The 26,035-nt window shown below is 41.2% G+C and overlaps 1 protein-coding gene across 1 annotated transcript; it reads right to left on the bottom strand.

Moving 5' to 3' along the window:
• Window positions 1-508: 508 nt before the first annotated feature.
• On the bottom strand, window positions 509-24,208 carry LOC117434948 (CD81 protein-like). The gene is made up of 8 exons (XM_034057686.3): window positions 23,996-24,208; window positions 17,176-17,290; window positions 8,327-8,424; window positions 7,697-7,771; window positions 6,435-6,566; window positions 6,028-6,126; window positions 5,366-5,449; window positions 509-5,080 (listed from the first exon to the last, which is right to left on the bottom strand). Exons 1-8 carry the CDS (start codon window positions 24,059-24,061, stop codon window positions 5,018-5,020), a joined length of 732 nt encoding a protein of 243 aa, XP_033913577.1. The 5' UTR covers window positions 24,062-24,208; the 3' UTR covers window positions 509-5,017.
• Between the last annotated feature and the right edge of the window lie 1,827 nt (window positions 24,209-26,035).

The following is a 26,035-nucleotide window of genomic DNA, read 5'->3' as shown; positions in this document are numbered from 1 at the left end:
GCTCTGTTGCTGTGCTGGGGGCGGAGTTTACAATTCACTGCGTGCAGACTGGGAAGAGAGGAATCAACACATAGCAAGAGGAGCTTCTGCCATTGGAACGTAGCACACAGCGCCACCGAGTGCCCAAATGTTGTAATTGCTAGGATGGTCAAATCAGATTTTTTTTTTTCTGCGTACCAATTATTTCATGTTTGCACTGCATGTCAAAAAACATCCAATATCTTTATCAAAATGTGTTTTATTTTTTCTAGTACTTTTTAAAAGCGGTTATAGAGATTTCCCTTATAAAAGTTGTCCACAGTAAATTTAAACAGTAATTGGTTGTACTATGCATTTACCATAGTTTACTATGTTTGTTTTTTTATATATATATATATATTTTACCATACCTCTGGCCTTTACAATGCTTTACAGGGGTCAGCATAACTACAAATGGCAACAACACTAAAAGAACAGTGAAACTGTACTGTTTTTCCATTCAGATACAAAGATACAAACATGGCAGCTCTTTGCCAAGTGTTATTTATTCTTCTTTATTATTTTATTACATACTGTATTCACACTAAAGAAAGAAAAGCACCACAGTATACAAATGTGTACGATATTCAATCACCAACAGCAGGCACATGCTCTATACAGGAATGATACTGAGTGACTGTCACGTAATGAGCCCCTGACAGGCGAGAGGGATCCTGGGCAGTACAGGTCAGGTCGGCCGGTCAGAGAGATAGACTGGACAGCAGGGGGCCAGTTTATCTGCCTGACAAATGTTGGTCTACCTTCGGGAGGGGATGTAGAATTTTAGGTCCAATATTTGAAAAGGGGTTCAAAATCAAATCCCTTTGGAATGGACTGTGACAGGACAGCATTTGAAGTTTATTTGGATTAACAAACCATTGCAGTTGTGCACTTGTGGCAGTTTTGAAAGAAGCACATTGCAAATGCGTTTTTTTTTTTTTTTTTTAATGTTATCTGGTGCTGTACAAGTGAAAGAAACTGCACAGAGAATGTCAGTCAATAAATGAACAACATGATCTGTGTTTATTAAGATCGGGTTTTAATTGCAGTGTATCAGGGCTGATTGCTCTTACAAAGGTTTCAAGGGCTGGCAGAGTATGCACGTTTCAGATCACCCCCGATCCTCCCCATCTTTCCCCCCATCCAGTCCACCTCCCCAAGACCGAGACACATTCGGAATTTGACACCCAGTTTAAAAAGAAAGGCACTATTTCAACTGTTAACACGGGGTAATGATCAATGTCCTTTGGCACTGTTTTTGGGTGAGCAGCGTCAGAGGGTTTCAGATTTTCTCATGTCAACTCAAATCGGACACGCAGGCAAGTCATGAAAGAGTTGCACTGTTACACATGATCAGAATCCACTGGTGTTAAAACTCTCCAATCGCAAGCAACACAAATAAAAATGACCAACCGTTACATTTCAGACTGTAATATGCTGATAAAAACAGTGCTGGATTTACACACTGTATCCCCCTCAGAACTCCACATCGCAGTCTGGCACAGTACCAAATTCAATAACTGTGTTGATTCCCATATTACTCACTGCATGCTTGGAGCAGGACCACCTGTCTCTCTAAAAAACATTCTTTGGTGCTACACTTGAGTAGATGTTATTAGGAGGTACTTTCAGTTTCAATATTCATCATGCACAGACTTTCCAGAATAATGCTCAGCTGCAGCAGGAGGAGCTTCAAGCTTGTTTCTGCAGTGGGGGTTTGGCATCTCTGCATTGTTTGAACTGGGTGTGCCGAAGCAATCATCATTATCTGGTTTCTAGGTAATACGATTCCCAGTCGTACAAATCTAAAGCATTAGTTCTGCCTCTGTTCTGATCACACAAGACCGACTTGGCTAGGTTTCGCTTGGTCTCAACTCTTTTTCATCCAATTATTACAATTACGCAGGGTGTAATCCGCGTGTGAACATCATTTACAGGTTATGCTGGTAAATGATGGAAGGGATGCCCTATGCAGTGGACTTTTTTTCTGGGGAAAAAAGGGCACATTGCTAAAATGGCCAAAAATGTTTTTATAAAATCTAACTACAAAAACGTTGATGATTTCTTAAAATCTGAACCCCCTAACACATGCTGTGGTTGGTGGTGGTGGCAGATCAGCTCTCTCCTTATCTACTGCAGTACGGAGACCGATTACTCTCACAATGTGTCTCAAGTCGCTTGCAAAGATATCTGCACCCTATGGAGGTCACCTCTCTGAAAAGTGTATTTTACATTCCTTTACCAATGCAACTGCATATGAACTAAAATATTTAAAATGATCATTTCATATAAAGTAAAAAAAAAATAATCATCAACTAATGATATATTCAAAAATGACACTATACATTTAAAATATATAGCTTTACAATACATACTTTGTGTATATATATATATATATATATACACACATACACACACACACACTGAATATATCATTTCGTTTTTTGTTTTTCAATATATGCCAGTTGTTAGAACAAATATAGTTAGAATAAACAGTCTTATTAATTTTCTACATTAATTAAATCGACTCCAGCACGGGGTGTTTGCAACAAAGAAGTTCACAAGGTCATGTGTACCCAGATGGGTTTTGAACTTGGCTTGCTTGCAGAAGCAAAATACCAGTTATCTGCATTCCCCCATGTGTGTAAATCAAGGCTTTGACCAGTCCGCCCTGTTCACAACAATTTAAGGACCAGTTTTAAACAATGTTTTGTCCAGGGCTGTTTTTTCATTTCAAAGCGTTTCTCTTTTTTAAAAAAATTGAAAAAAAAAGGTTTCAAAATGAAAAAACAAAACAGATTAAAATAACTGGACATATATTACTTAAGTGTTTGGTTCTAGTTTTGTAATATGAACAGGATCTTTTACCTCTAGAGCCTCTGTCCATTAAAAACTGGAGTTTTAGGAACATTTAAAACGTGTGTCTACAAAGATCAAAAAGGCAGTAGAACAAGCTGCAAAAACAGCTTGAATTCAGCACTAAACATCTCCAATTTATTTTGGAGGTATATCTCCTAGATATTTAAAGGGCAGGCCGATCAGTACGTATTAACCTTTATCAAGAACCCCTGCTTTCTTAATTAATAAGGACATGTGCACAGTAGAAAGAATATAACTGAAGAAAATAGCAAATCACTGACATGCATTATTTGTAAAATACATTTCGTCCTAAATATGTGGAAAATAAACAAATAAAAATGATAAAATCCAGGAGCTTGGTTTTTAGATGGCAGATTGGGTTTCTTCTGAAGATCTCTGTAGTTTCTTATTTTTTTCACATTCATGTTTTAGAGCACATGCTGGATCTCTATGAGATAGTAGAAATAGTAAAAAGAATTTGAACAAGGTAAAACCCAGACCCCTGCAAGAAGCCAAAAACCTGCAAGGGTATCAAAGAGATGCTTTCTGTAGACTAGGGATTAGGTATAATGGAGTTGCAAAGCTCAGTCTTAGACATGCTCCGATAATCAAGCTGAAGTGGGAAGCCAGTGGTTTCATACAGTGCAGAGCGCGAGTAGCTCAGTGGTTGGAGTTCAGGGTTCAAGCATTGATACACCCAATGTGTAGTCATGGGGAGAATAAAAGGAATCAGCTATTCAAAATCAATCCAATTGGACTAAAATCCATGCTCCTTTATTTTATTTTTTGTAATAACACAGTACCAGAAAAAGAGAGTACATTTTTTACATTACAATTTTATATAGCTGTGTATATATATATATATATATATATATATATGTGTATATATATATATATATATATATATATATATATATATATATATATATTACAGTTATTAATATGCATAGATTCTACGTGTTAACGAGCCACGCTTGCCATAAATGAATGTAACAGCCACACAAACAGATTTAGGTACAATTATTTTGTTTTGCTTTTTTTTTTTTTTTTTTTTTTTTTCTGTATTTCAGATGCACACGCAACAAAAAGGCTGCAATGTTGTCCCAATCCACCAGGGTGCGCTTCTGTATAAAAGTGATCCGGTACTATAGCACCACCTAGGGGTTCAAAACAACACTGCTGGTGTCTGTCCAATATGTATTAAAAAACACAAAGGCTCTGCCCATTGCACACAGATACATTAGGCAGCATGACTGCAGCAAGCATCCTTTTTTTGGGATCAACACTATCCGTTTGCTACACTTATTACAAAGTCTTGCACGGTTTGACACTTATGGCAGCTTTCTATAAGCCTATGTTTAGTTGGCGCAGGATCCTCAGAAACCCCAGGTGACCCAAAAAGCATGCCCGACTGTACATCCCCGTCTCCTTCACACACACGCATGCATGCTGATCACTTGAATCCCACATGCCTTGCTCAATTTCTTTAAGAATACAGTGGCAGTATTGCTGCTTCCATAGGCCCACCATTCCTACAGTGGTTCTATAGATTAGGTTTAATACAGAATGATTGAATGCATGAAGCAGAGGCAAGAATCTGGGACCAGAGCCAAGACGCAGGGTAGCATTGCATCAGCTCAGCCTGGGAAATTCAGTTTCCTCATTCCTAATGGATGTGGGGACACTTCACCAAGTCCCCAGCTGACCAGGCAGTACGTCCTACAAACAGATAATGTACCATGATATACAGCATGGGTTCAGTGTGGGTTACCTAACCTTGTGATGCATTACTCACTGTATACTCCCAGTCTTAACCATTTTGGTAAGTCAACACCTAATGCATTCTTAAAACAAGTTTTAAAACGCTAAACATGCAATTACAGATTTAAAAAAAAAAAAAAAAAAACGATAAAGAAATATAATGAATAAAAAGGTCATACTGCGGGTTTCTTGGGACTCCTGCATTGAGCAATACCCAACTGGTGACACAAGAGAGGCTACAAATTCAAAACACTTTGGGATTTGGGATAATTAGTAAGACTGCAAAATAAGGAGCAAGCGGCTAACTGTGTTCCAAAATATAAAACAAAACAAAGACTTTTCTTAGGTCGTTCTATGGCATATACGGAAGGACAGGGTTTTAGTAGACAGAGCTGTTCCGGATTCCGCAGCACAGAATCATGCTGAAAATCATCTCGAAGATCTGAAAGCAGAAAAACAGAGACAGTGAGCACAGCTTCAGTAGAAAAGCAGTAGGGCAGGGATGGAAAGACGACTCCCATTGCGTAGCAGTTTGATCCACCCCTGGTTTTACTACGAGTTGAAAGAGACACACCTGAGCGTGTTGTCTATACGCTGTTGCTAATCAAGCTAGTAGTAAACCTGGAATGAGTGAAACTGCTATGCAATAGGAGTCTTCTTTCCATCCCTGTACTGCCCTGTTGTCAGCACCGTTACAAAAGTTTTCCTTATCAGCATGCATACTTACCATGATAAATGCCACAACCAACGCAGCGATCCCGATTAGGTAGAGCTTAGTGGTGAAGAGTTCATCAATACGGCTGTGACAGCTCTGTGCAAGAAGAGGAATATAAAACATCAGCCGCCTCTTATTCCTCTGTTTAACCCCCATTAATACCAAATAGAGTTTTATATGACAGAATCAGAACATGAGCCGTAAATATGTTATTTTATACATTCTAAATCAATATTTCTTCACTGAATTTTTTATTTATTTATTTACTTTGATTAAATCCTTTGTTTTGGCTAAACTGCTGCTTCTTGTTTTGAGGCCAGTGGGGGTAGATTAGCCTGTAATCAGAGCAGTGAAATTTCACGCTGGTTATGAAGCTCAACACATAGAAATGGAGCCACTTTATCACTGTGGGGTTGAAAAATACCACAAAACGTATCATTTTTAGGCTCTGGTTTCTTATTTTATATTGAGTTGACAGAAAAGCATCTGAAGGAGTGCATTTGCAGAATTAATAACAGTTACATTCAGACTTAACTTTTGCAGGCAACAAAATGAGACGAAGTTACCGTGACACTATAGTTAAAGAGAAAAAGGCAATAACAAGTAGATGCCATTTAATAAAAATGCTCCAAAGGCCATAAAGGTTGAGCGTCTCTCTGCTCTATAAGACTTACGATCTGTGTGACCTTCTCCAGAAACGAGTCCTTCGTGGGACACAGACCATTCGTTTGCAATAAGATTTGTGACACTTTATTAGTACCACAGCATTGCAACTGAAAGAAAAAACAAAATACAAGTTAAGACAGTGGTGGATGTACCATGCCCTCTCAATTGATTGGGACTTCATCTGTATATACAGCACTCCCCTTTATAATGCTACAGCGGGGAGCCAGAGCTACAAGATCAGGCTGTTTGTGTCCCGCCTGATAACCACATGGAAAGTGCTGGTGGAATGGTATAATGAGGCAAATGGGAGCCACACCCACACTGCATTGTAACAGGTTCAGCTGTTTAAAGGCTGCCTTATGAAGGGGGAACACCTCGTTTTGTAGGGAATGGTTCAGTGCAGAATCTCAGTTACCGTTTCGTGGAAGACCTTCAGAACACCCTCTGCTTTCGCCTTTTTCTCTTCTTTCCCTGCAGCTCCAAACAATGCTGGCACAGTGGCCGAGGAGAAAGCGCTGTCGTAGAAGACCTTCATTTCCTCAGTGACCTGGAAATGCAATACAAAAATAAAAATAAATATAAAATAAAACCAGCAAGCACATCAGCAATGTGAACATACCCTGTGACCGCTGTGAATACAAACCAGTGCACAAGCACATCATCATCACCACCACCAACATCTCGGACTGCATTCATCTACAGGTAAAGACTGTGTACAAAACCAACTTGATTCTGGGATTCATGCATTCCCACACTGTAATCAATTGGCATCTCAGCCTCTTGAACTGGATGGAGAGGTGAGGTGAGGGCTGGATGCGAAATCAAAGACAGATGTCTTACCCTTCCACTAAAAGACCAAGCTCTGTAGTGGAGAGGGAAGTACGGGTCTCACGCTGATGTCAGTCTTATTAACTCGGAGGAGATTCACTACACCGTGCTTATTAACTACCATATTCCTTCGAATTTAAGACGCAATTTTGTAAACATTTTTTGCTTCTCAAACATAGCCTGCGTCTTAAATTCGAGTGCAGTATAGTGAAAAAAAAGCACCACCAAAAAGACGTGCCTGTCCGAGTACACAAGCAGCAACGTGACTTACTTCCTGAGGAATTCAAAGATGCTTTTACAATTTCAGCGTTTCTAACAAACAGTACCAGCTTGGACAGATCGGAAATGCTGATCAGACCCCCGTATTTTTCAACATGCCAAGCAATACCACAGTTCACAAACTGGGAGAAAAACAGGTGTGAGTAATCTCCATATGCGTATGTTATGTTCTATTAGTTGGTATTGTGCATACCGTTGTGACTGTTGTGTTTGCAACGCAGTCAGTGCTGTTGTGGTTGCTGGGTTGCCTGATGTAGTGGAGTGTTGTGTTGTGAGTGACAGATGTGTGGATGACAGAGACACCATCTTAAGTACTATAGTATGGAGCACAATAAAGGTTCCGATTTTTTTTTTTTTATAAATAAATACATAAATAAATAAATAAACTCCCCCAATGTGATTGTGTGGGACAGACACGTTAGGTTATCAAAGTGTCCCTTGAAGATTACTGAATCAATTGTCAGGCTGTAATTCCACTTGGCAGGCCACCAGGGGGCACTGTTGGTGCACACAGGTGTACACTCTAGGGCCACACACTGGCATCCTGCTGTTTGGAGAGAAAAACATTACCTGATCCTTATTGATGAAGCCCCAGATTCCAGCAGCCACCTCACAGGCAAACAGGATCACCAGGCAGGCAAAGAACTACAAGCAACAAGAAACAAACAGAGGCAAATAAAACACAGCAGACAACAGCACTAAATAATGCCACGAAAAACATTGTAGGAGAAAGCTTGGTTTACAGATAATATGAAGTAAAACAAGGAATATATATTCAGTGTAAAAAAGAACACAGAGGGACAGTTTCCAACATGATGCAGCAGTACCAATAGCATGACAAGGGCGTTTCTAGGTACTAAACTGAAAACAACTTCTTAGACAACACCACCTGAGGCAGTGTGGATGACAGTTTGAAGTGGTTTGCAACTGCAACTTTCACAATGTCGGTAAACATATGTTTTCTTAGGGGAAGGAAGGGAGGGCAGACACTCACATTGTTAAAACGCTCAGCGCTGAAGTTAATTGCCAGTGACTGTACTCAATAGTAAAACGGTGAAGGAAGGACACCTTTTCTTTAATGAATGGATTTATTGAATATCTGCTGATAATTAATACTTAATGGCAAATACGAGCATCAGCACAGCCCTAATGTCTATCAACTACTGTACTCAAGTCTGTTACACAGCGGAGGCCACTTACCGTTCCCAGCAGGCACTGCGACTCCTGGATGGCGCCATAGCAACCAAGGAACCCAACGAACATCATAACAGCGCCCACAGTGATCAGAATATACACACCTGGGGAAAGCAAGAGCGAGATCAACGTGGTACACTTAAAGAAAGAGCGCTGGGGGGTAATTAACTCCAGCTACCTTGTGGTAAAGACGACAGTAAAACTATTTTATAAATGTATCCATGACTACAAAAAACTTCAGATAAATCAGAGAAAAATAACAGGAAACTAAGGTGGATAGAGAAACGTTTTGGCCAGTGCCTTGATTAGTGTAAATCATTCTGAAACTGGAGTTTAACCAAGTCATTTTGCAGTTACCATTCCACCACAGCACACTTCTCTGCTATTGCTTGCACTGTGCTTTACTGCATTGTGCTCTGCTTTTGCAATGGGCTTGCTGCAGTAAAAATGGCTCAAAGCGCTCTGATACAGGGGCAGTAACAACATGTCTGACCATCAGAGGTTCCTCAAACTCTAGCCTCCATTTTAGCAGCTGGGAGACGGAGATGGGAGGTGTTTGAAACAGGAGCAGAGAGAAGGGGGCGGGGTTGGGGGCGTGTCATCATTAGGAAGACAAGCCAAGGTTCTGCTCTGGTTCCACATTCCTTCACTGCAAACATTCCGCTCTGCGGATTCCAATCAATATTCCTTATTAGGGTGCAGGATTACGAAAAAAGACAGGGTGCTTTTTAAAGGTAGCACTATTAACTGTTCAGTTAAAATGACCCCAGAGGCCCCATGCCCAAAGCAAATGCTTCAACTGAATTGGTTGTATTTTCTTTAACTAAACACCTAATATAATAAACACTGTTGGCTCCTCTGCAGAAGCACGCAGCCTGCCTGAGACAGAGGGATAAGCAGGGGAGGGGTGACGGGGTTTATGAGTCAATGAGAGTGATAAATGGAGTGGGAGGAAGGAATAAGGAAATAGAGAGAGAGAGAAAGGGGGGACAAAGAGGGAAACAAAGAATGGGAGGAATGAGGGGAGAATATAAACAAGGGACAGAACCATGTGCATTGATGTCTTTCAGTAGAGTTATGTGACTATTTTTCACTCTCTGCTGGAGCTCCACCAGACAAGCAGCTGGAGGGTCCCAGAAGCTGTCTGCAGGGTCACAGGAGGGTAATAAATATCCTCACTCACTAACCCACATCTCACAAAGCAGGATGCACATTGCTTTCTGTTCCCCAGGAAACCGTGGACAGGCAAAAGTTGTTTTTTTATTTTTTTTATTCAGTTCTACTAATAGAACAAATTGTTGCCAGGCAGCAAAGTAGGTGGAAGTTCCCATTCTAGTGATCCTTCCCAGACGAGCAGTCTGTCGATGGGAGTTTAGCAATAGGATCCCTCTCCCTAACTGGCACAGTGGAGGAACCAGTTAGATGCATCACCATCTAGGAAACTCGGAATGGCAACAGGATGTGAGAACCCTTTTATCTCAAGCTTGCTAACTCCCTACTGTACCATCACTTGTATATATGTATATATATATATATATATATATATATATATATATATATATATATATATATATATTTTATACACACACACACACACACACACAATTCTCTGTAAAATGCTCTATAAGAAAATCAGCTGTGGTTTATCCCGGCAGGGCTATAGGGTGATCACATCAGCCTCTTAGTCTTTGTATAAAACATTCAAGGTAGTTTCCAGCAGGGCGGTAAGGACTGCAAACCTAGCAGGATGGGGACAGCTGCCTGACAGGACAGAGTAGGCGCATTTCAAGGAGAAAGGGGTGGGGGAAGAGAGCTGTGGACTGCTCCACGGCTGCTGCTAAACGAGGATCTCAGGAAATTCCCAAAACGCCTTACGAAGCGACTCTGAACTGCGAGTGGAATGTTTACTGTCCTGACCACACCATCCTGAAAACCCTGGGACTAAAATAAAACGGATTCCTGGAGAGGGGCTGAATCATCATCTTACATTCACTACACTTCAATAAATCTTTTTGTTAGTAAAACAATGTTGTGACATTAATATTTTAACTAATTATTCAGTGTTAGTGTTTTGGAATAATTTATTTAAAAAAAATAAAAATAAAAGGAAAAATTAAATATGGTAGCTGTACAGCTGTGCAGATTTCTTCAATGCTGCATTCAAATCCAGCCGCATATCCTCTCTCACTGTGTGGCTCAAGCCCAGACGAAGTGTCTCATTCCATTAACTGGGAGAATGGATTTCCTTCATGTCACATAAAAACCTGATTGATTTAAAAATCCAATCGAACAACGTTAACCGAATCACGGTGCAATTTTCTTAATTGCATCTCTGCAGCAGTGAAACCATGAATCCAATTTGAGGCAGATCCCTTTTTTCCAGCACAGTGCCATCCGTCAGCGTGACATTTATTAATCTGTTGTGAGACGTATACAGGAGAGCCACACTAAGGAAGGGCCCGTCTCTCATTGGCTCGGGGGCGTGGCCAGTCCGTACGTTCAAATCAGCTGCCGTTTCATTGGTCAGGGCTGAAGAGTGGGGCATGATGTCATGTCTGCTGTCTGGGACACATGCTGTCCATGGGCAAGAAAAAGGATCAATGCAGAATGGCATTGCTAACATTTGCTATTGGTTTTAACTTATTTACCTTACAGAGCAAAAAGTTTAGTCTTGAAGTTTTAACTACTTCCCTATAGGAGTTAAAAGAAACACGCTACCCACAATGACCCTTTTGCACAGGAAAATAAAGTCTGTGAAACCTTAGCAAAATAGCGTGGGTATTATTATATACAAGAAAAAATTGATTTTAAAACCCCTACCAAGTCATGCATCATTAGAAATATTTATCCATAATCTACCTACATGCTTGTCCAAGGACTTTCTTCTAGCACTCAACTTCACGCAGTGTTTTTTGTCTTTGGAAATACTGAAACGGTTTACACCCCCATCCCTCTCCCATCTCTCTACAACAAATGCTCTGTGAGGCATGTGGTGCTGGTGTCAGCAGCCCCACCACAGCCCCCTAAACAGAAACAGATGGGTATGCAATGCACATCGCAGTGCTAATGGAAGAATCACACGCTCCGGGGGAATTAAAAACACAAGCAGGAGGGAGGGAGACGGCCCATTCCCGTCACTGATTCAGAGAGCCTCTTGCTCAGTCTGCATCGGAGCCTGGACTGAAGTTTACGAGACGGGTGTTCTGTCGCAGGCCGCGTTGCAAACAGTGCAATGAACTGCAGCCCTCTCACCTAAAAACATTAGACAAGCGGCCAACCTTTCTGCTAACGCCTTTGTTAGTGTGTGCTACCTCTAAGGGTAAGGGCAAGGGAAGGCAAAACTATTTAAGTAACATTGCACTTGATTTTCAACCTGGGTAGGTGGATTTCGAGCACTCATTTCAATTTTTTTTTTTTTTTTTTTTTTTTTTTTTTTAATTATAAATCGACCGGTGTTTTGTACTTTAACTGGGACTTGAGTAAAAGTTTCCCTTCTGTGAGAATAACATCCTAAAACCAGACAGGGATGGAGCCAGGCGAGTATCTGCACATTCGACCTGGCAGAGCGGCTGGGCTTCAGTTCAAACTCCTGACTGAATCTCAGTGAGGCGAGGGAGGGTTCAGTCACCACTCCCATAGTGTCTTTGTGTTATTTCTGTTGCTGTCGGGCAAACTTTTAGAGTTGTCTAAAAAAAATTAAAATAAAAAGGAATCCAAAATTATTATCACCAACAAAAGAAAAAAAAACATTTTAATTCTACATTGAACAGCAGCGAAGGTAAACATGTTTTCTTCTTCAATAAAGAAATGCACCCACCCATCGTTTCTAAATCTCCTGGACAGATTCTAGCTCTGGGAAATAAAGCCTGCTCATTAAATGCAATAGATTGAATTGCTCGTTTCTCTCTCTTATACAAGAGTAAAACCCTATAAAGCAGTTTGGGGAGGAAGTTACTATGGATGGAAACTATTTCGCAATGTTTCCAGGCTCCTGGCCTCACCCCTTGCACACAGCTGGGTTATGTCATGCCCTTAGAGATTCATGAGCAAGCACAGAAACACCTCAAGAAAAATCAGCGCTGTTCCTTTCTGCACTGGCCACAGCCTCCAAAACACAGCATGTCAGATTCTCAGAGCAAGCAATTCCTTTATCCCTGTGCACCAAAACGGTAGCCGCTGAGTTTACTGAATTTAGTTTCTTTTAGTATTCCTAAATCACATCAAGTCTAACAGTCCAGCTAAAGAGAATTACAGTTCAGAATGGAAGCACCTACTTCCCATAACAGCCTGTATAAACTAATGAGTCAGAGGATAATGAACCTCAACATGCAGGCAAATCAATAGGCCAGGCAAGAGAATACTGTACCAGTAAGGACGTAGTCAATGCAAAACCGATACTAAATTCATTTGGGCTATAATCAAGAATGATCTTGATGCAACAAGTCCTTGTGCTCTCCTTGTAAGTTCTTGCGTTTGTTGTTAAAACCATTATTATTACAAGTTAGGTACACAATGAATTACTAAAATCAATCTAAAGCCCCTAGCTCAGGCTTCAATGCAGGTAAACTCGGAATGTTGAGCAGCCCAAAGCATTCCTGCAGTCTCACTGCAGCCTTCTACTAAACTGCCAGTGTCCCAGTAGGCAATTCACATCTGCGCTGGAGAAGTCGGTGGGCGGAATTGATTCTGTTTTATATCAGTCTTTCAGAATCAGAGAGATGCTCTTTTAAAGGCCACTTATGTGTATCACTTTCATATTGACCTCGATCAGCCCTTCCATTTGGGAGGCGGGAATCCGGAGCAGGAAAGGGAGCAGGGTAATTAAATGCCTGTGTGCCTCAGTCCATTAAGAAGTCTGTTGCCTTTGTGATCGATTAACACTGTTCCTGCTGGACTTCATTGCTTTCCACAACATATGGTTTACTGCTGCGTTTCTATTCACCCTCCTTCGACCAGATTATACATTAATAAGCATTATTTTCATGGAAAATAAATACAGCTAGACATGTTTTGGGATGATTACATGAGCAATGTGCCAGTTTTTTTTTTCCAGCTATTATGCAAGACCCATCTTAGTAAGCGGATGTGAATTTCCACTCCTCCTCCTCTTTTTGCACTCAGAGGTGGTCTCACATCTACAATTTCCACTGCTCATCTTTTCCAGAATGCAAAGAAAACGGCACAGTTTCCATTGCTGCGTGACCAGGTCCAGACTGAATGGCAAGTTGACTGAAATAAGCACAAAAAAAAAAAAAAAAATCGAGAGTCCGACTCTCGATTTATATAAATCCTGTGAAAGACTGCAAATGAATTCTGCTTCCTGCTTCCCTCTCCGCAATTTAGATGCTGAACAGGAATTTTCAAACAACGACTTACTGTTCCTTCAGCCTTGGTAGCATCGCCGCTAAGCGTTCCTTCCGCTTTCCTCCTTCTCCTCCAGGGATCACTAGCTCTCCAGAACTGAGACAGCAGAGCGCGAAATAACCGACGGCACTGCCAGCAATTGCTGCAGTGCTCAAGCCACTTGCTTCAATGCCTCTCAAATTAAAAAAGTCACGAGAGAGACGTACTGTATCATTGGTTAATGACGGGCAAACAGAGGGAGAGATGCTGTTAGACTGCACTCAATATGACCGCGCCTCCAGGAATTTTCAATCACACATGTTCACTGGCAGTGTCACTGTGTGATTTTTTCCGTCTGTGAGCTCCATGCTAACTCCAAAAAGCTTTGTTGGATTCATTTTTTGTTGTTTTATGAATGAGTATGAAATTATTATTATTATTATTATTATTATTATTTATTTCTTAGCAGACGCCCTTATCCAGGGCGACTTACAATTGTTACAAGATATCACATTATACATTATTTCACATTATATAGATATCACATTATTTTTACATACAATTACCCATTTATACAGCTGGGTTTTTACTGGAGCAATCTAGGTAAAGTACCTTGCTCAAGGGTACAACAGCAGTGTCCCCCACTGGGGATTGAACCCACAACCCTCCGGTCAAGAGTCTAGAGCCCTAACCACTACTCCACACTGCTTGCCTTGGTGCCCTTGGATTGGATATATATTTTGCCTTTCTGCCCCCTAGAACTGCCTTGGTGAATTTTGATGCCCAACAAAAAGGCAACATTACCATGCCCTTCATGCCCTGGGACAGCAGCTTATCCCAACAGATAAGCTGCAGCCTTCTGTTGCAGCTGGAATCCTGGGCGATCACATGACACACCCTTGGTTATCATCAAACCGCAGGGACCAGAGCATACAGAGGACAGAATGTTTATGCTATGAAAGTTTACAGATATGAATTTGAACTGGAAGGAAAAAGAGTGTGGGGCCCAGTCAGGACCATTTGGGAGCTACTGCTATATTTACACATAAATACTGCTAATAAAACAGGCTACTGGTGCAAATTAATAAACTGTCATCGAATATATCTGGTTCCCTTTTATTTATTTTTCACTACTTTTTATAATAAAAAAAAAAATAAAACGCTTGAAGCTTATCTAAGAATTTAAAACAGCTCGTCTCCCACAAAAAGACTCACTGCTTAAGAAAAAAAAAAAAACAAGAGTTGAGAAATCGTGTTAATCTCGGCGCTCCAGTCCCACTGCTGCTGAACACCTCTGCCCCCTCAATCACACCCCCATCCTGCTCAGAGCTCGCCCCTCTGAACTAAAACTGAATGTCTGAAATAAGCACAGCTGCTGCGGAGGATCAGCCCTGTCTGCAACAAGAAAACCTTTCTTCCTTTAACACAGCTGCACAGCTCTCCGGAGTCCCTGTGTTTCTCATAGCTGGGGACTCTTCTCACATGTACTGGGGCAGCATGTTAAGTGTTTCTGTAGTCAAAATAATGCACGCCGTAGTAAGGAATGCAGAAATCTGACGGATTTACGAAACTTCAGTTAAGTTTACTAGTTAATTAAACAAAATTAGCATTTACAAAACAGTATGTATTTAAAAATGTATTGATCTGTGATCAAGTTAGTCATTTCTCACAAGATGAAATGCTTGGTATGTATGAATATCTATCATAATCGATCACAAACTAGCATGACCAAAAGACAATATGAAGAGATGTATTATTTTACAGAGCAGGCATATTAAAGGGTTAATACTAGGACTCCATTTTAGTGGAGCGCTGCAATGAGACATCAGCACAGCCAAACAGAGACGCTTCAAAACATCTGGCTCGGACAGCGTTTCCCTCGTAATCCACACAGCGCTACTGAGGGTCTCCTTGGATAGAGGACGGAGTACAGCAGAGACCACACAGAGACAGAGACACAGGCAAGAAACACAAATTTATTCACCCCTAAAAAAAAAAAAACACACATTCAAAATACCAGCATGTGGTTTGAACTGAATTCTGGAAAATTCCAAATTGAATAATCGTCTCTGTTTTGGCTCTACATGCTTTAACAGGCCAGTTTCTGTTCTGTTTACTGTAAAACATTTCTAAGAAGACTGCGGCCAAGATGTTTAGCACAGAGGAGCAATAAAAGCAATAAAAGCACTGGACATGAAAATGGAGAGAGGGAAGGAGGGAGGAGAGACTCTGAAGAGCCACTCGTTAGTTAAGTTTTTCAGTCTGTGCATCGCGGATGTTTCTGCAATACCTCCCCTTGCTTTACCACCCTTTCCCATCACCGTGGAGCTTGTACCGGTAAACCACAGCAAACTTCACTTACCTGCTGTGAAGAGAGAGCATAGGAAAGTTGGCCTCATCACAGCTACATTATATATAAAGGAACATCAAGAATGAATGGACTAAGAGCAGGACAGCACTGGGCTGGTTACACACAGAGCAAACTCATTGACCAGCACAGGCCTTGTATCTCAAACCAGCCAGCTGGCATGTCAACACCAGCTTCCCACACTCCACGAGTAAAAAGTGCTCCTCTTTCCCCACAGTACCTACTGACACAGCACACAATTTTCAAGCCTTTACTTGGTGTGAACAAACAATAGTTGGGCTGCAAATGGAAACAAATACATTAATAAATTCAGAAGCGGGGGGGGGGGGGGGGGGGCACGATATATTTTAAAGGGATTTTGAGCTCTCATGCTGTCAAAAATGGTAGTAAAACCATTACTGTTTTTGACCTCCCCATTGCTTTTGTATTTTAAAAATTACGAGCAACACTTCAGTGCGTGGGGCACAGTAAGTAGCAGGGAATTGGCAGGCTTACTTAAGTTTTTGTTCCAAATGCAAAGTCCGCAAAGCCTTTAAGCAAAGTGAAGACGATAAAAAAAAAACTGAATTGAAGATCTCCAACACAGACACACCCTGTGCAATGCTGGAGAGAGCAGGGTGCTGCTTCTGCAAATATAGACGAGAATATAAAAGCATACATCTATGCATATGCATGTACATTACATACTCTATAATTGGGTTTGCATTGCTCTGGCGTTTGCAGCCCAGCTGACCTATATGCTGACCTTCAGATTGAGATCACTTCCTTCACTTGCAAGCAGTTCGAATTGAGTCAGCAGATCAAAACACCTGCAGTAAACCTCCTAGCATTCATTTTGCAAAAGAAAGTTTTTGAAAATGAACAGGGTTTGATTGACTCTCTACACAGAACAATAACCCTTAGAAAAGTTTACCATGGTATTTGTTTGCAAGGTATTTTTGTAGTTTTGCCACAAGGTTATATTGCCCATTTACCACAGTTTACCCTGGTTTGCCAGGTTTATTAATATGCTTTACCATACCTCGCTATTTTTTACAATGCTTACCTATGCTTTGCCATGCCTTCACTATACTTCATTACACTTTGCTATGTTTTCACTATGGTAGACTTTTCTAAGGCCATGCATGTATAGGAGGCTCCTTACCAATATAGAAGGTGCTGGGGGCATCCTCGCCATCCAGCTGTAATCCCATCAGCTCGCTTGTCTGGGGGTCATGTCGGAGCCACAGGGACACTCCGAGGATCACTCCTCCAGCCAGCTAAACACCATCCAGAAAAACAACAGTCAGTATCCACACATCTGCCTTCAAACAAATCCGAACGTGCACACTTCTGTTATTTAATTGGAATTACACAAGCCCCCAAACCACCCTCCCCCCCTTTATTTTTGCATCAAAACTGCAGAGAAATCCACGTACCCACGTACGTTCACATTCTAACAGAGCAAAACTGAATCAGCCCTGCCTGAAAACTCACAGGATATCACACAGAACAGGAAGAGGTAAACCGAGCATGTACTCTGATCCGCTGATCACGACACGGTGGTGCAACTCAGTTAATAAGTTTCTCTTTCAGCCCTCGCATCACGGCGGCTGGTATGCTAGGGATTTAATCTCAGGAGTTGTCTCCAGAATGCTTAAAACACACTGAACAGTACTAGGTTAAGAACTACTAAGAAACTCAAATTCAACGGCACAGGTTTCTACGAGAATCTTAAAATGCCTCCAATGGCCTCCCAAACTACTCTCAGAGCAGCTGGTACACCACAGTGTAACCGCTAACCTATCCTCCCTGCAACACGAGTGACTGTAAGAAATACCACATTAGAACAACCCACCTGTGGTTCATAGTTTTGTAAAATTCACAGATGTGTAGAGAGAGCTTGAATAATACCACAGCATAAAACTTCACGTTTCTATTGAGACAGCAAGACAACCAGCGCAGAACACGGTGTGGTATACGACACCTCTGATCTAAATGTACAGACACTTGCATGAACTGAAGACTCTACTATTGTAATTAAAACAAGTACAGGCAACGGCAGAATCACTTCTTTTATTTGTCTCGTAACCACGTTCTGCGACGTTTTGATACATTAATACTTAAAAGTGGCAAACATAAAGCATGTCATAAACCAGTGACTAGCTGACAGTGCAATCCATGCTCCAGGTCCTGCATTTTCAGAGGCTCTTAGGAAAATAAGAACGGACCAGAAGACCTAGTTTGCAGGTTTTTTTTTTTTTTAAATGAAAGGCGAGGGACAGACAATGGCACTGGAGGAAGGCACCATAAGAAATTCACTTCTCCCAGAGACTGAAGTATTATTTATTTTTTTGGTATGTACTGGTATCCTCTGGTGGCTAAGATTCCAACCCAGGCCTGCAGTCTCCTCTCACGTAGCACCTCAAAGGCTGTTTTGATATTCTAACAGTGCCGGAGGGAGGCTACGTGATTAATCCCTCAGACGTTACTCATTTAATCATCTCCAAGTACAAAAAAAAAGCACCTAAACCTGAGACAGAAGGCAGGATGCTTGGCTTTACTTTAAAAAAGCACTCAACCCTTCCGCACAACTCAACAAGCTGCAGTGGAGGTTGAGAAGTGAAAAAAAGAAAGCTCACAGCTGACCCAGAGTCACACTCAAAACCAAGATAAAGAATGAGGCATGAGGACAGTCTGTCAGCGTCAGTTCATCTTTTACTGCACTCTCCCCCTTGTGAATCATCCAATTCGCAGTGAGGAAAAAACACACCGAACGTTATAGAACTGTGTGAAAGAGGATGGGAAACACCACTGTATGCGAGTGAGTGAGTGAGTGAAAGGAAGGAAGCCTGTGGAGTTGAGGGGGGTAGAATTTTATTTGCCATCTATGCAAAAGACCAAAGAGACCAAAAGAGTTCCCTCAGCATTGCTAACTTTCCTCTTACTCATTCTATCCTTGTGTGCAACTGCAAATTGGTCTACTTAGGCCATTCCAGCGGTGAGGTAGTCAGTTACTAAGCAACAAAATAAATATTGTTGCTGCTGAAGGGAGACGGCACTTAGCAACTGCACAGAGACAGAAGCTAGTGGAGCCTTTCGAACACACAAAAGCATTGACTTCGTTTTTGATACCCACTTATGATTCAAGACCCTAGTTAGGCAACACTTCCTTCCTGCTGCTACGGTAAGTTGTTTCCTGCTAGTTTTAATAATGTTACAATTCTCACCCCAGAAATATTGGCCTTTCTTTAAAACAGGGCTGTTTGTTGTCAAAGTTAAGGCTGCACTAAAACTGCAACACTGGGGGGGATTCTTAAAAGACCCCATTAAGTCACTGGAATTCCATAACATGAAAAAATCTGCCGACTACGCCACATTGCCGCATAGGTTTACAGATGCTGCCTGAACAGGTGTGTTCATTTTTATCACAGCTCTTGTTCTTGTAACCAGGCCACATTATTTTACTAAGAGATGCAGTCAGCCAGAACGAAAACAAGTTGTATATTAAATATAACTGAAGGATCAAAGAAAATACTTGCAACCATACACTCAGGTGGAAATGTCTCAGCCTGTTATAAAGGGTAATAGAAATACGCAGTACAGATAGACCATGGTGTTCCTTACTCTCCTCCAGCTATGTAAATCAGCTATACCTCACTGCTGACCTATTGCTTATTCAATATTTCCACCACATATCATCCATGAACTCCGCTCCCAAAATGACTCATTACCCAAACCACTAACCTCAACACTGCTGACAGCTAATCTTTTATTTGAAATCTGTTATCCACTGAACAATAACACCTACCCCAGCAAACCCAGACACGTCAAGACTTTTAAAAAACACAAAGACGCCAACAGAGGCGCGTTTCTGTTCTCCTTAGAGCGTTTGCAATCTGCAGTTGAACAAGGTTCAGCCATGCTAATATGCTGTTACTGATAGGTCAGAAGGGCACTCTAGCTCAAATGTTTCCTCCTTTTGTGGATGATGATGATGATGCATAAGACACGTGATGGAGAAAAAAGGATCTGCAGTGACAGACCCACGAAATCCTGAAGCCTGTGAACGCTAAAAAGACGCCACATCAGACTCTGCCCTGTACCGAACTTGTTCTCTTGATCTAACTCATTGAGGTCAGTTTCCAAACTGAATGGCATCCAACACCACCCTGGCTGACTACTAAAATCATGCACTTCCAAATGAAATTGAACAACAACAATAATAATAATGCATCCTCAACACTTCCCAATCAAACCCTAGGGCACTGGAGAATCTACCCGCTCCGTAGCCTTTCTACTGTATATGCATGGCACCCGGAATGCACAGCACCCCCCCCCCTCCCCCCCCCTAACATCAACCAGGGGTGTTGAGATAAGAGTAGTTCACGGCTGTCTCTGACTGGAGTTACAGTTTGTTTTTTTTTTGTTTTTTTTTTTTTGTTTTTTTTTTTACACAGACCCCATGACAACCTATTTTAGTAAAAATAACACACTTACAGTAAGCAGAACAGTGCCGAGTATAATTTCAGATGGGTCAGCCTGCACCTAGCCCATCCTCTGGATATGGATATGGATATATATATATATATATATATATATATATATATATATATATATATATATATATAGAGAGAGAGAGAGAGAGAGAGAGAGAGAGAGAGAGATAGATAGAGATAGATAGATAGATAGATAGATAGATAGATAGATAGATAGATAGATAGATATATCTCTATATAAATCTATCTATCTATATCCCCAACATGTGTGACTGCTATACAGTTTCAGGATTTTATATTTAGAACTACAGTGTGCAGCTCAGGATCATAGACATTCCTTCTGGGATCATGTTAACTTCCATAAAAACAAAACACAACACACAGCCACTGGAACAGATGAAATTGGGCATCTAATTTGGAACATGTCTTTGGCCTCAAAAGCCAGAGATGAATTAGCAGAACACAGTTCAGAGTCACAGTTATTTACTGCACATTTATGAATGTTTTTTTTATTATTTTTTATTTCATTAATTGGATCCCTGTCCCCATCATGGGACTTCCCAAGCAGACCCTGGCCGGGACCATTGGCAGCTGCGGGTCCCTGCCAGTCAACGCCCTCAGATAGTTAGGAGGCATGTGCTGGCTTTACCAATGTGGGATATCCCAGAGTCAAGCCATACCACCTCATTGTCAGAACTGCAAACCTAGGTATGGGTTTGACTGAGCAATCAGTACCAGAATGGATAACGTCTAATGGATACTTGAGGTCACCAGTAAGGAGTGTTGCAGGGTCTTCACTTCCAGTCCAGGTCTCTTCAGCCCAAACTATTTAACAGGTCCTTCGAAGGGTCAATGCAATTATTTCCAACCTTATCAGAATAAAGACATGCACTGGGATTGCCCTCGAGGACTGAAGACAGAATCACTGATACTGGGGCCCTGTGGAGACACCAGGATGTTAAATCGAGATGCCTGCTCTGGCGATTCCAATAGAGGATCCTAGGGCTCTGTTCTCAAAAACAGGGGCGGTGCCCATGTTGCCCTGGATACATTCCAATAGCATGTGTTGAACAGGACTGAAAGGGGAGCGTTTGGGGAGGAGAAGCCTTAGTTAACTCATATCCCCCAGAAGAATGAATCAGTCTTTCTTTGTCACTTCTTTCCTGCATTGATTACCAAGCTCTGTTACAAGCGAAAGCGCCCCTTAAGTTCTTTAGCCAACCAATCCTTGTCAAACACACTTTGTAGATGAGATGTTACTGCCTGTACCAAAACTCAATATACACAAATAAATAATTTCAAAGAGTGCCCTTTTGGTGCAGAGCTGGGAATGTGCACGCTGCCTAATATTTAATAGCGGAGGGGCCCAGAGGCTGTGCGGTCTTCTGTTGAGAGAATGAGACTGGAGCCTGACGCTGAGAGATCAGTGTGTGTGTGTGTGTGTGTCCGTGTGACCCTGGGGCACTTCTCCGTGCTGTGCAAACTTGGTAAGTTGCTGGAGACACAAGGGCAGTTAAAGTTCCCATGGAACAGACACACACAAAGAGGGTCTTTGTAACAATTCATACTGCGATCAGGAAGGCGACAACCACTCTGTGACTTTGACATGAATTCCAAAATCTTAAAAAATTCAAATTAATAAATCGAAATGTGAGTAGTAAATAGAAACCCAGGCAGTGTCGGGTAACTTAAAACCCGGGCTTTAGGGTGCCCCCCCCCCGCCCCCCCCCCCGCCCCCCCCCCCCCCCCCGCCCCCCCCCGCCCCCCCCCCCGCCCCCCCCCCCCCCGACTGTGTGTCTGATCTCTTGACTCAAGCTTAATCACATGACCTGCATATTTTATATATTACAAGCGTCCCGTTTATGACATATCAAATGTTCCCTTGAGTCACTTTCCATTTACACATACGTGTTTGCTACAGTATCACGTGTGTTTTAAATTTATTTTTTGTCCTGCCCCAGTGATAGATCAATTCATCAAAGCGGGTCTGTTTTAATTAAACACACACACACAACCCCAGATAAAATAAACCACAAAAAGCCCCACCCCTAAGACAATATAAAAAACTTTCCAGTGACACATCATGGACGAGCAGAGTGGGTTCCTGTGTAACCCATTATTCAAATCAATACCGATTCTCTCTATATGAACGCTTTCAAAAGGTACCAAGAAAATGTGAAACACCCCCACCCAGCCCTGCTTTATCATACGACAAACAAACATTATATTGATTTATTTGTTTTATTATTATTATTATTATTATTATTATTATTATTATTATTATTTATTATTATAATAATATTCTGGTGCCATGTGTAAAAATATATATATTATATATATATTTGAACATGTCTTCCAGATTTAACTTAAATCTTGTATTTTTTTTTCATAAATCTAGTTATAAGATTTAACATTTAGCTAAATATTTAAACTGCTCAGCTATATCTGGAGTTGGTATGCAAATGAGCTCCTCCCGCTCTGCACTGGCTGTATTATGGTAATACCCTCACTGTACCACAGAACACATGTGGTGACACATTAACCACGGCATAAGGAAACGCCAGGTTCGTTTAAATGAAACCTCAAAAAGTGCATTTGATGATAACACAAATTACAGCATAGTTTTTCAATTATACATTAGGAATATGACCAAAAATAACGTGCTGTTTTAACACAGTAAAAATAAGAAAGAACATATCCAGATTGTGCTCATCTTTCATAAATGCACGACCCCGACCCACCACAACCAAACATGCTTGTGTGTTTCTCCGCAAAATAGTGCAAATTGAATAAATCTATTCAATACGGTAATAAACAGAGCACCCTCCGTCCACAACATGCAATATTATTAATCCGAATTTTCGCCAACATTCCGCCTTTTCATAAACACATGACACGAGTTTCATTAATTTATTTCATAGCGCAGTGGTTATAAATTACGCCGTCGTTTTCAGCCATGGTACGATGTGACTGCAATTACTAAAACATATATCGTATATATTAAAAAAATAAATAAATAAAAAATAAAAAAACACGTCGCGTCGCGTAACGCATTCATTAAATTAACACAAAAAACATAGCAAACTGGCGTACGAGCGACAAGGGCACACACAGTGCATCGCCTGGAAATAAAGAAATCGCTTCTAACCGCTACCTAAAATTCCAAATTTCTTGTTTTTATCTGACAAACTTAATTTGCAACCATGCACCAACACTCCGACAGCGCTACCGCCGATTACTATCACACTAAGTTCCCGTTATGTTTTCCATTAAATGTCGTTTCATAAGTACAACTCGCTGCAATAACAGCGCAGCACATCCATTATGGAACATTATTTTTATTGATTAAAAAAAAAAAATCTGTCGACATGCACCACGAAACATAAACAGCGAGGTCACGTTAGGAAAAAAAACATCACCCCCAAAGCAAAAACGTAGGCACATGATTTGAAGAAGAAAAAAAAAACCCAAAAAAACCAAACTCACCCAGAAAATGAAATTGAAGATGAAAAGCAGGTATTTGATACATTTGGTGCAACCTTCTACTCCCATCTTCTAGTCGTTTCGTTTATCTTCTGCTTGCGAAGAAAATATGTAACGATTAATTGTTTCAAAGACAAGGGAAGAGAAACACTATCGTCCACTCGGCGCAAGACTCTAACACGAACTGAGACCAGAGGAAGGCAACACCCAATTCTCTCTCTCTCTCTCTCTCTCTCTCTCTCTCTCCTCTCCTCTCTCTCTCTCTCTCTCTCTCCTCTCTCTCTCTCTCTCTCTCCCTCTCTCTCTCTCTCTCTCTCCTCTCTCTCTCTCTCTCTCTCTCTCTCTCTCCTCTCCTCTTCTCTCTCTCTCTCCTCAAAAGTACAACTCAAACCGAGGCATTGATGAGAGTAATTCTAATCTACAGTAAACCCCCCTCCCCGTGCAAGGCACATGGTTTCCGGGAAATGCAGAAAATTCACCGCCTCCCTCCCCTCAAAACGAGATAAAAAATATGTATTTTTATTCATTAAATAAAGTTTGGTGGAAGTGGGAGGTAGTGTGGTCTAATGTGGTTAGAGCTGAGGGACTGGGTGTGATTTTCTCAGTTTTTGTATTTCTAGAAGCCTAATAGTTTCATTCCTGGTACTAACTGGTGCTGTAGTATTACATTTTAAAAATCTTCAAACACCTTTATAACTCAAGAACCGTATTCCTCAAATATTCACCATCAGGGACACAGCGGCTTATTATAAATGCCTGTATAATGAGTTCATCACCATTTCAAGTTTCAGTCGCATTCTCAGATCAGATCTGAGATGCATGCCTCATGATCACAAGTGAAAAATAAAGCAGAGGTTAAACTAAGAGGTTGACCAGGAGAGACTGTATCTGTGTCACTTTAGAAAGCATGTGTGCATCTGTGTGGTGTTCTGCCTCCATCCTCCACTAAAGCCTTCCCTATTGTAAACCCCAATCTCCCCAGGCTTGCTTCGATGGGAGCTCTGATAAAAGGGATCAGCGCTCATGAATAGAAGAGATTGTGTGCATTGAGAATGAATTGATATCTCTACTGAGCTTCTCTGCTCTCCATGGTCTCTGCTCTCAACTGCACTGTGGGGATTGGGTGCTCATGGTGACTGAACAACCCTCTCCAATTTGAATAAAAAGCCTTTTATTAGGGTTGTGTGCAGGGATGGAAAGAAGATTCCAATTTTTTCCATGTTATATTGAAAATCCCCTGAATTGAAATGATATATCCCAGGTTAAGGGACATGCAACTGAAGAGCACAAGGAGCACATGGAAGGGGCATTATTGCATAATGTGTGATTACACCATCATTTCTTTTAGCATAATGAATTAAACAAACTGTGCCTTACCATTATAGTACAGTGGAAAACAGGGCCCTTTGTAACCCCCCTCTGTATAACTGTTGTGTCATCATCATCGCTCTATAATAAAACGCATCTCAATTAGAAAAAGGCTTGCGATTCCATTATTCAGACAGCAACTGTACTGTATGTTGCATGTTTGGGAGAACAAGCTCAGTTGTGTTGAGGATGAGGTCATCATGACTAGGTCCCTGACACACTCAGATTGATGTCATTTGTCAATGCAAACAAGATCCTGGAGTGAATACCCTTAATCAGCTGGGGGCAAGCTGGGGTGACCTAATATTGTTATTTAGTTTGCACTCAGTCCTCACAAAACAGTGAGATACATTCTTAAGATATTTAATAAGTGCCTGTCTACAATACCCTCATCCAAGCCATCTCAATGTTGTAACATGCTGGAGATAGAATCTGTTTATTCCACATACTGTAAAATCAATGCAATTCTTACATGTGTTGATCCAGGACCAAACACAGATGAAATTAATGAGGACAAAAAAAAATACCTTTTCCGTTGAAATGGTTGAGTAGTGCCGGTGGATGGATAAAACAATGTACACCCAGTTCAGTCTATACCTCACTATTGTCTACAAGGCTTACCTGTGCTCTACCATTCTTTCACCATGCTTTATTACACATTTGCTGTGCTTTTAC

Source organism: Acipenser ruthenus, chromosome 28 (genome assembly GCF_902713425.1).
Source record: "Acipenser ruthenus chromosome 28, fAciRut3.2 maternal haplotype, whole genome shotgun sequence".
Classification (NCBI taxonomy): domain Eukaryota; kingdom Metazoa; phylum Chordata; class Actinopteri; order Acipenseriformes; family Acipenseridae; genus Acipenser; species Acipenser ruthenus.
The sequence above is the reverse complement of the archived record's forward strand: the minus strand, read 5'-3'. Positions and strand labels throughout refer to the sequence as shown.